The following is a 9924-nucleotide window of genomic DNA, read 5'->3' as shown; positions in this document are numbered from 1 at the left end:
GGAAAAACCTTGGATCATTGTTACTCTAACTTCCGCAACGCATATAAGGCCCTGCCCCGCCCTCCTTTCGGAAAAGCTGACCACGACTCCATTTTGTTGATCCCTGCCTACAGACAGAAACTAAAACAAGAAGCTCCCACGCTGAGGTCTGTCCAACGCTGGTCCGACCAAGCTGACTCCACACTCCAAGACTGCTTCCATCACGTGGACTGGGATATGTTTCGTATTGCGTCAGATAACAACATTGACGAATACGCTGATTCGGTGTGCGAGTTCATTAGAATGTGCGTGGAAGATGTCGTTCCCATAGCAACGATTAAAACATTCCCAAACCAGAAACCGTGGATTGATGGCAGCATTCGCATGAAACTGAAAGCGCGAACCACTGCTTTTAATCAGGGCAAGGTGACTGGTAACATGACCGAATACAAACAGTGCAGCTATTCCCTCCGCAAGGCTATCAAACAAGCTAAGCGTCAGTATAGAGACAAAGTAGAATCTCAATTCAACGGCTCAGACACAAGAGGTATGTGGCAGGGTCTACAGTCAATCGCGGACTACAAGAAGAAAACCAGCCCAGTCACGGACCAGGATGTCTTGCTCCCAGGCAGACTAAATAACTTTTTTGCCCGCTTTGAGGACAATACAGTGCCACTGACACGGCCTGCAACGAAAACATGCGGACTCTCCTTCACTGCAGCCGAGGTGAGTAAAACATTTAAACGTGTTAACCCTCGCAAGGCTGCAGGCCCAGACGGCATCCCCAGCCGCGCCCTCAGAGCATGCGCAGACCAGCTGGCCGATGTGTTTACGGACATATTCAATCAATCCCTATACCAGTCTGCTGTTCCCACATGCTTCAAGAGGGCCACCATTGTTCCTGTTCCCAAGAAAGCAAAGGTAACTGAGCTAAACGACTACCGCCCCGTAGCCCTCACTTCCGTCATCATGAAGTGCTTTGAGAGACTAGTCAAGGACCATATCACCTCCACCCTACCTGACACCCTAGACCCACTCCAATTTGCTTACCGCCCAAATAGGTCCACAGACGATGCAATCTCAACCACACTGCACACTGCCCTAACCCATCTGGACAAGAGGAATACCTATGTGAGAATGCTGTTCATCGACTACAGCTCGGCATTCAACACCATAGTACCCTCCAAGCTCGTCATCAAGCTCGAGACCCTGGGTCTCGACCCCGCCCTGTGCAACTGGGTACTGGACTTCCTGACGGGCCGCCCCCAGGTGGTGAGGGTAGGCAACCACATCTCCACCCCGCTGATCCTCAACACTGGGGCCCCACAAGGGTGCGTTCTGAGCCCTCTCCTGTACTCCCTGTTCACCCACGACTGCGTGGCCACGCACGCCTCCAACTCAATCATCAAGTTTGCGGACGACACAACAGTGGTAGGCTTGATTACCAACAACGACGAGACGGCCTACAGGGAGGAGGTGAGGGCCCTCGGAGTGTGGTGTCAGGAAAATAACCTCACACTCAACGTCAACAAAACTAAGGAGATGATTGTGGACTTCAGGAAACAGCGGAGGGAACACCCCCCTATCCACATCGATGGAACAGTAGTGGAGAGGGTAGTAAGTTTTAAGTTCCTCGGCATACACATCACAGACAAACTGAATTGGTCCACTCACACAGACAGCATCGCGAAGAAGGCGCAGCAGCGCCTCTTCAACCTCAGGAGGCTGAAGAAATTTGGCTTGTCACCAAAAGCACTCACAAACTTCTACAGATGCACAATCGAGAGCATCCTGGCGGGCTGTATCACCGCCTGGTACGGCAACTGCTCCGCTCTCAACCGTAAGGCTCTCCAGAGGGTAGTGAGGTCTGCACAACGTATCACCGGGGGCAAACTACCTGCCCTCCAGGACACCTACACCACCCGATGTTACAGGAAGGCCATAAAGATCATCAAGGACATCAACCACCCGAGCCACTGCCTGTTCACCCCGCTATCATCCAGAAGGCGAGGTCAGTACAGGTGCATCAAAGCTGGGACCGAGAGACTGAAAAACAGCTTCTATCTCAAGGCCATCAGACTGTTAAACAGCCACCACTAACATTGAGTGGCTGCTGCCAACACACTGACACTGACACTGACTCAACTCCAGCCACTTTAAATAATGGGAATTGATGGGAAATGATGTAAATATATCACTAGCCACTTTAAACAATGCTACCTTATATAATGTTACTTACCCTACATTATTCATCTCATATGCATACGTATATACTGTACTCTACATCATCGACTGCATCTTTATGTAATACATGTATCACTAGCCACTTTAACTATGCCACTTTGTTTACATACTCATCTCATATGTATATACTGTACTCGATACCATCTACTGTATCTTGCCTATGCTGCTCTGTACCATCACTCATTCATATATCCTTATGTACATATTCTTTATCCCCTTACACTGTGTATAAGACAGTAGTTTTGCAATTGTTAGTTAGATTACTTGTTGGTTATTACTGCATTATCGGAACTAGAAGCACAAGCATTTCGCTACACTCGCATTAACATCTGCTAACCATGTGTATGTGACAAATAAAATTTTATTTGAAAATCATGGGCATTAATATGGAGTTGGTTACCCGATTGCTGCTATAACAGCCTCCACTCTTCTGGGAATGCTTTCCACTAGATATTGGAACATTTCTGCGGGGACTTGCTTGCGTTCAGCCACAAGAGCATTAATGAGTTCGGGCACTGATGTTGAGCGATTAGGCTTGGCTCACCGTCAGAGATCCAATTCAACCCAAAGGTGTTTGATGAGGTGGAAGTCAGCGCTCTGTGCAGGCCAGTCAAGTTCTTCCACACCAATCTCAACAAACCATTTCTGTATGGATCTCACTTTGTGCACAGGGGCATTGTCTTGCTGAAACAGGAAAAAGGCCTTCCCCAAACTGTTGCCACAAAGTTGGAAGCACAGAATCGGCTATAATGTCATTGTATGCTGTAGTGTTAAGATTTCCCTTCATTGGTACTAAATGATATAGTCCAAACCGTGATAAACGGCCCCAGACCATTATTCCTCCTCCACCAACCTTTAAGGCTGGCACTATGCATTGTGGCAGGTAGCGTTCTCCTGGCATCCGCCAAACTCAGATTTGACAGATGGTGAAGCATGGTGATCTTAAGTTTATCTGCAGCTGCTCGGTCATGGAAGCCCATTTCATGAAGCTCCAGACGAACAGTGCTTGTGCTGATGTTGCTTCCAGAGGCAGTTTGGAACTTGGTAGTAAGTGCTGCAACCTAGGACAGACGATTTTTACGTGCTACAGCACTCTGTGGTCCCGTTCTGTAAGCTTGTGTGGCCTACAACGGCTGAACCGTTGTTGCTCCTAGACATTTCCACTTCCCACTACCAGCAGTTACAGTTGCCCGGGGCAGTTCTAGCAGGGCAGATATTTGACCGAACTGACTTGTTGGAAAAGTGGCATCCTATGACTGTGCTACATTGACATTCACTGGGCTGAAATTGCCAACTCCACTAATTTGAATGGGTGTCCACCTACTTTCGTATATATAGTGTAAGTTGTATGGTGCAAACAGAGATCCTATTAAAGTATTCTAATTCCTAATTATATGGTTGCAACATGGTATTTCAGATTTGGTAGCATATCCATCGTTTACCACCATGCATGCAGTTGCAATTCTGATTTAACCAGATACATTGTCATATTTGTGTTGCATTGCAACATATAGGCTATTGAAATACAATATTCATCAATTGCATTTTACCAGACCCTGTCGATAATAGGCTATTATATTCCCCAAAAATTGCAGCTGCGCTGGTATATTTTTTCGCATCACCTCTTCGCCCGCGACCACAACACGAACAACAAGGGTTTGCTACCCGACATTTATGTTCACCTTATGGTAAGGGTGGCAGAAATGACGGTCGCGTATAATCATGGAAGATAAACATTGGGACAATTTTCTCGCATCAAATGAGGCTAACGTTATATGAGTTTAGAGGAGAGCCGCTACGTGTGTCTCAAATACCGACCCCCTCCTCCTCCGCTGGCAATTTATAAAGAACAAAAAATCAGACTAGGGAGGGGGTTGATACTCCGAAGCTGAAATCGAGAGGCGAACCCAGTTAAGGAGTATTTTTTTACACGGGACTTCCCCAAAAGGAGGGGGAAAAGTCACAATTGTGGAATCTAAAAGAAAATTAAGGTTCAAAATACGTGAGAACGTCTCCCGTTGTGGATTCCGTATATATTTTTAATTCGAAAAAATATGGCCGAGAACGTTCTGGACTCTGGCCCGCCTTCAGCCAAGAGGCCTAAACTATCCTCTCCGGCACTTTCTGCCTCCGCCAGCGATGGAAACGGTAAATATTGTTACATCTTTTTTTGTTAGGGGTATTATTTTTTTTGTTTATTTTGTAGTATTTTCAATTATTGTGGTATGATTCGGAAGGAAAAGGGTCCGTGTAATTGCCCACTGTTTTTTGTCGCGCTAGCTAGCGAATGTGTGTCGGAGTTGCATAGCAGTAGGCTAGTAGTAATTTCAGCACTACGATGAACGCTGGCTAGCGAGTTACGAATACGGGGCTTGCTGCATGGGTAGTTCGCTACATTATTTGTACTTAGCATTTAGTTAAAAAATACTGTCAAATGAAGATGTTATGCCAACACGGCAAACATTAATTTAAATTATTATCCCCGAGATTGACATGGACGCTTTCCTTTAAGCGACACAGAACTCGCTAGCTAACGTTAGCTAGCTACTGTAGTGATCGGTGTGGCAAATGGTTTTAAAAACATGTTTTATACTAAATGAGGTAGCTAATTCAGCTGAGAGGCAATCCATGAAACACAAATCGTTCAACTCGTTTACAAGTTAATTCGCCCAGCCAATTAGCTTACTTTGCTAACTAGTTATTTTTCAGGTTGCTAGTGAGCTCTCTAGTCAGTTCGCTAGCCAACTTTCAAAGGGAGTTGTGACAAAGCTCTCATCGCCATTCGGTGCTAACGTGCTAGCTAGCCCGCAAGCACACCAACTAAGGTTAACAGTTCACTGCAACACTTGACGTTTTTACCCTTTCAAATATAGTATTTAATTAAGTTAGGTAATTAACTTTAACTATAAGCAATTCGTACAAACGATAACGTTAGCTAGCAAACTAATTGGTGAAGTTTCGTTCACCTGGATACTTGGTAACGTTACATGTTTCCAACTAACTTAGCTAGCTAGTCATCGTTTATAAAACTAACGATGTCAATTACATAGCTAGCTACTACTGCAGCAGGCCCATGTAGCTAGCTTGCTGGGTGAGTGATTATGTTCAAATTGCCATTAACTAGTTTTTCTGAAGATGTGTGGCAGAGACTGGAGGACTAAGGCTAACAACCTATACAAAAACGTCAAATTGCAGTGGTAAAACATAGAATTGGGCCACAGTATTTACCACTGTGATATGTTTAGATGGCCTTCTGCAGATGCTAAATAGCTAGCGAGTAGTAAGTAGTTTGAAATTGGACTTGGAACTGTTAGTTAATTTTGTCATTGCATAGCTAGCTAGCTACTGCCTCCCATTGCCCATATATTAGCAAACAGTACATGCTAAAGTCAGCCACTTGACACAAAATACTTTGACGGCCCAAGGTACTTAATAACAGAAAAATTCCGTGCCTGTACTGCACTTTTGATATATTTTTCTCTCGTAGTGCTAAGAGAATGCTGTGGCTGTCCAATTTCTCCAGGGAAGGTGCTGTAGGTCTATAGCAATTCGTAAATTCTTTAGTTATTTTTTATTATTTTTAATTGTTGCAACTCGCTTTAGTTATTTTTTTTTATTGTTGCAAAAGGCAATTCTGTATGTTACCCCAATATTCAGTGCATATCAAAACTAGGCCTGAATTTGCAAATTGAATGGACACTACAGAAACTTCAGTGACTTATGTCTTCAGGTGAGACACAATGTACTGCTTTCTGTTTGAGAGCATCTCAAGGATTCAGCAGTTGACAATGTGTCAGTGTGGGGGGGGTCCTTTTTTTTGTTAGAAGGAATGGAATCCCTGAATATAGCACAACAAAGAAGAAAAGCTATTTCTTGACAATTGGTATAATTTTGTGACGCTCTGTCTTACCCCTGGGTTGTGTTCAATACTCTGGCACAGCTTTGCAAAATGTTTTGAAATGGAGAACTACCCGTTGCCCCCCTGTTTTTCTCAGTTTCAAGAGGGTTTTCTCCCATTTGTTACCTACTGAACATGACACTGGAGGTGGACCTGTGTCCAGAGGGTCTCTATGAACCTGGCTCTCTGTGTGGTGTTAACTCAGTGTTGAGACCCATCTGTCACTGTGTGTAAAGCTCTGTCTGCGCCGTGTTAAATCACACTCGCGGTCCGGCACAGATCGTCCGAGGCCAGCCACTGTGTGTGTGGGAGAGCGTCTGTTTGAACGGCCACCTTAATTTCAAAGCATTGGTTCTCCTCATTATACAAATGTAGTTCTCAGGCTATGCCAATTGGCCACCACATTTGATGCAACCATGTATGACTGTTTGAATACAGTGCACTGGAATTGGTTTTGTTAGTCATTTATTGTTATGCCAGAAAGGTACCCTGGCACACCTCTATTTCTCTCCCTTTCACTTCTTTCTCTTTCCTCTTGTTCACAATCCCCCTCTTGCTCTCTTTCTACGTACTCATGTTTTCTCCCTCCCTGCACAGATTTCGGCTCATTGTTCGACCTGGAGCATGACCTCCCTGACGAGCTCATCAATTCCTCGGAGTTGGGCCTGGTCAACGGAGGGGACCTCAGCCAGTTGCACACCAGTCTGGGGGGAGGCGGTGGAATGGGCCTGGGCCTGGGAGGGGGGGGTGGCCAGGATGCAGTGGCCAAGCACAAGCAGCTTTCAGAGCTCCTTCGATCAGGCGCTCCACATGCCTCCACACAGCAGGGCCAGGGTGTGGTGGGCAGCCCAGGCGGGGCCAGCATGGGCCACCTGGGGAACATGAAGGTATCCCCTGGGCCCCAGGGCATGGGCCAGCAGCAACACCTCTCACCCCAGCAGCAGGCCAGCATGATGCAGCAGCAGGTGGGGATGGTGGGTGCCATGAACAGGGGCATGATTGGGGCCCAGAAGGGCAACGGACAGCAGCAGCAAGCCATGATGGGGGGGCCGGTGATGAACGGATCCCCAGGATGAGCTTCTCGAACCAGGGGATGGTGGGGAACAGTAACATGTTGGCTGAGACTCTGCAGCAGCAGGGCGCCGGGGGACAGGCTGGACTCAGAGTACAGCAACCTGGAGCACTGAATAAGGTTTGTATGAACCCTTCAGACGAGAGGAGAGATGTTTTTAATTTACGTATTCTTTAGTTTTAGGACATTGAGATGGGCATCTTTAAGCCACCCTGACCAAGAAAGATGCTTGTGTGTATTTTTGCCCACACAATGTTAAAATTCAACAGTTGATTCACAAAAACAGGTTAAAAGAGCAGTTGTCATTATTCAAATATTAAGGATGTTTTAATCAAGGTTTAAAAGTGTACAATTCAAATGATTGGAGTTTAAGAGATCTAACGCTGTGTAATTAAAGGCTCTGTCAGGGAGGAGGAAGACTAGTAGAGGGCATGGCTGGCATGTGGAGGGAGGGAGGGAGGGAGGGAGGCGGGCGGGAGGAAGGTGGGGAGGGAGAATGTATGCAAAATGATGAAAGCATTCGATTAGCCCCTAGCGAGCAACCAGACATTACTACAAATTGGGAGCCACGTGGAAGCCCTTGATTAATTAAGCACATCAGTGGTCGTCTTATTCCAACATGTCAACATGAAATGTGGGGCAACCGTGGCATGGCGGATTGATAATTGGTCTGCCTGTTCTGAGCCATCATTAATGATTTAATTGAACCCACCAACGTTACCTGCTGCTAATTGATTAGAAAATAAGTACGTCGTTGCTCTTTAGAAGTAGTTGATTTTAATTGGTGTGCAAACGGCGTGGCAGAGAAGTTGATTTGTGGTGCAAGGGAGATGGTTGTTCTTTTAGCTTTAATGGTCTTCACTGGGGCTGCGAATTTCCAGAGACTTGGCGATACGATATTATCATGATACTTTGGTGCCGATATGTCTTTTGAATCTCACGATTCTATATGTATTGCGATTCAATGTTCCAACCACTGCTGCAGAGTGTCAAGCGAGAGTCATGAGAACAAGTTTTGATCAGTCATGGAAATAAGTGCCCAAAAACAAATTGGCTCCCTATTTAAAAGACAGAACAAACTATGAAGGAAAAATACTGGGTTTTTGGTGCAGGTATAGCAAACTGGCACAAATAATATTGCGTTGTCAGAACAATACGATATACCATAAAATAATATCTCCTTATGTAACTCTAGATTTACGTTTTTCTCCCATTACTATTTTTCACACGGTTAGTGATTAATATCCCCAGGGTTGTGCTCATTTAACAGGACTACTCTCGGTCTGAAGAAATACCATTCAAGTGATTTAAACGCTTACATTTTCTAACACATTGCATATAAAAACTGTAAAAATGTATGTCAATTTATTTCACTATTTTTCTCAATCCAGTATGCTTTGTTAAAACCACAAGTGGCATACTCATTCCACGGAGGGCCAAGTGTCTGCATGTTTTCGATCCTCCATTGTACTTGATTAAGGTAATTCGTTAGTAAGGAACTATCCACACCTGGTTTTCTAGGGCATAAAAAACAAAAACCTGTGGACACTCGGCCCTCCATGGAATGATTTTGACACCCCTGATTTAAACCATGCCATCTCTAACCCTCCCTCCGGTCTTCCATTTCTGTCTCTCCTTATCTTCTATACATTTCCCTGCCCATCCTCTTCTCAGATGGGTATGGTGGGTAACCCAGGCCCCTATGGAGTCCCCTATGGTGAGCAGCAGGCAGGCCAGGGCCTGGGGGGAGCAGGGCTGGGCCCTCCGCTCCAGAACAAAGGCTCCATGCCCAACAGCCTGGCCCAGTTCAGCATGGACAAGAAGAGCCAGCCCATGCAGGGCATGGCTGCCATGGTAAGGAAGTTAGCTAGCTAGTCTCATACCTATCATTTCAAACTTCTGTCATGGATGCTACCTTTTTGTGTACCAGTCAACCACACTGACCAACCCTGAACAAACTATCACAGTTGCAGTAACTTGTATATTTTCAATTATTTTATTTCCTCTTCCTCCCCTCTATCCTCAGGCCACACAGCAGTCTGCCACAGGTGTGGGCGGTGGAGCCGGAGGCACTGCAGGGTTGGTCCCCAACGCCCAGGGAGGCCTGGGGCCCGCCGTGTCTGCAGCAGCTGGGGCGCCCCCTACAGCCGACCCTGAGAAGCGCAAGCTGATCCAGCAGCAGCTGGTACTCCTGCTCCATGCACACAAGTGCCAGCGGCGGGAACAAGCCAACGGGGAGGTGCGCCAGTGCAACTTGCCACACTGCCGCACCATGAAGAACGTCCTCAACCACATGACCCACTGCCAGGCCGGCAAGTCCTGCCAGGGTGAGCTGATAAGACCCAGAATAGATAGACCTGCAAGATGGTTCCATGTCACACCTTTACCTAAGATGTGTATGATATTCATCAAGAGCTCTCTGAAGTAATCACCACAATCTTTTTCTCACCCTTTTTCTTTTGCTTGTCTCTGCCCCTTTGTTCTCTCCTACCTTAGTGGCTCACTGTGCGTCATCCAGACAGATCATCTCTCACTGGAAGAACTGTACGCGGCACGACTGTCCTGTCTGCCTGCCGCTCAAGAATGCCGGGGACAAGAGGAACCAGCAGTGTGAGTGTATCTGCCTATCAAACAATACTTTTTTCACTACCCCGCTCTCCCTCAGTCTGTTAGCTGGCTCGTGTAATAGTAGTACGCGTCTAGTCTTAGGTTTAGAGAGCCGTCAAGTCTC

General features: G+C 46.2%; 1 protein-coding gene across 1 annotated transcript in view; it reads left to right on the top strand.

Annotated features, from left to right (window-relative positions):
* The first annotated feature begins 3850 nt into the window (after positions 1–3850).
* Positions 3851–9924, top strand: part of LOC115144480 (histone acetyltransferase p300-like) — a 51222-nt gene continuing 45148 nt past the window's right edge. The window contains 6 exon segments of the mRNA XM_065002493.1: positions 3851–4371; positions 6719–7183; positions 7186–7313; positions 8868–9047; positions 9220–9520; positions 9690–9803. Of these exon segments, the coding sequence (XP_064858565.1) occupies positions 4278–4371; positions 6719–7183; positions 7186–7313; positions 8868–9047; positions 9220–9520; positions 9690–9803 (1282 nt within the window). The 5' untranslated portion in view covers positions 3851–4277.

Source organism: Oncorhynchus nerka, linkage group LG16, assembly GCF_034236695.1.
Source record: "Oncorhynchus nerka isolate Pitt River linkage group LG16, Oner_Uvic_2.0, whole genome shotgun sequence".
Classification (NCBI taxonomy): domain Eukaryota; kingdom Metazoa; phylum Chordata; class Actinopteri; order Salmoniformes; family Salmonidae; genus Oncorhynchus; species Oncorhynchus nerka.
Note: the sequence above shows the minus strand (reverse complement) of the source record. Positions and strands in the feature narration are given on the sequence as shown.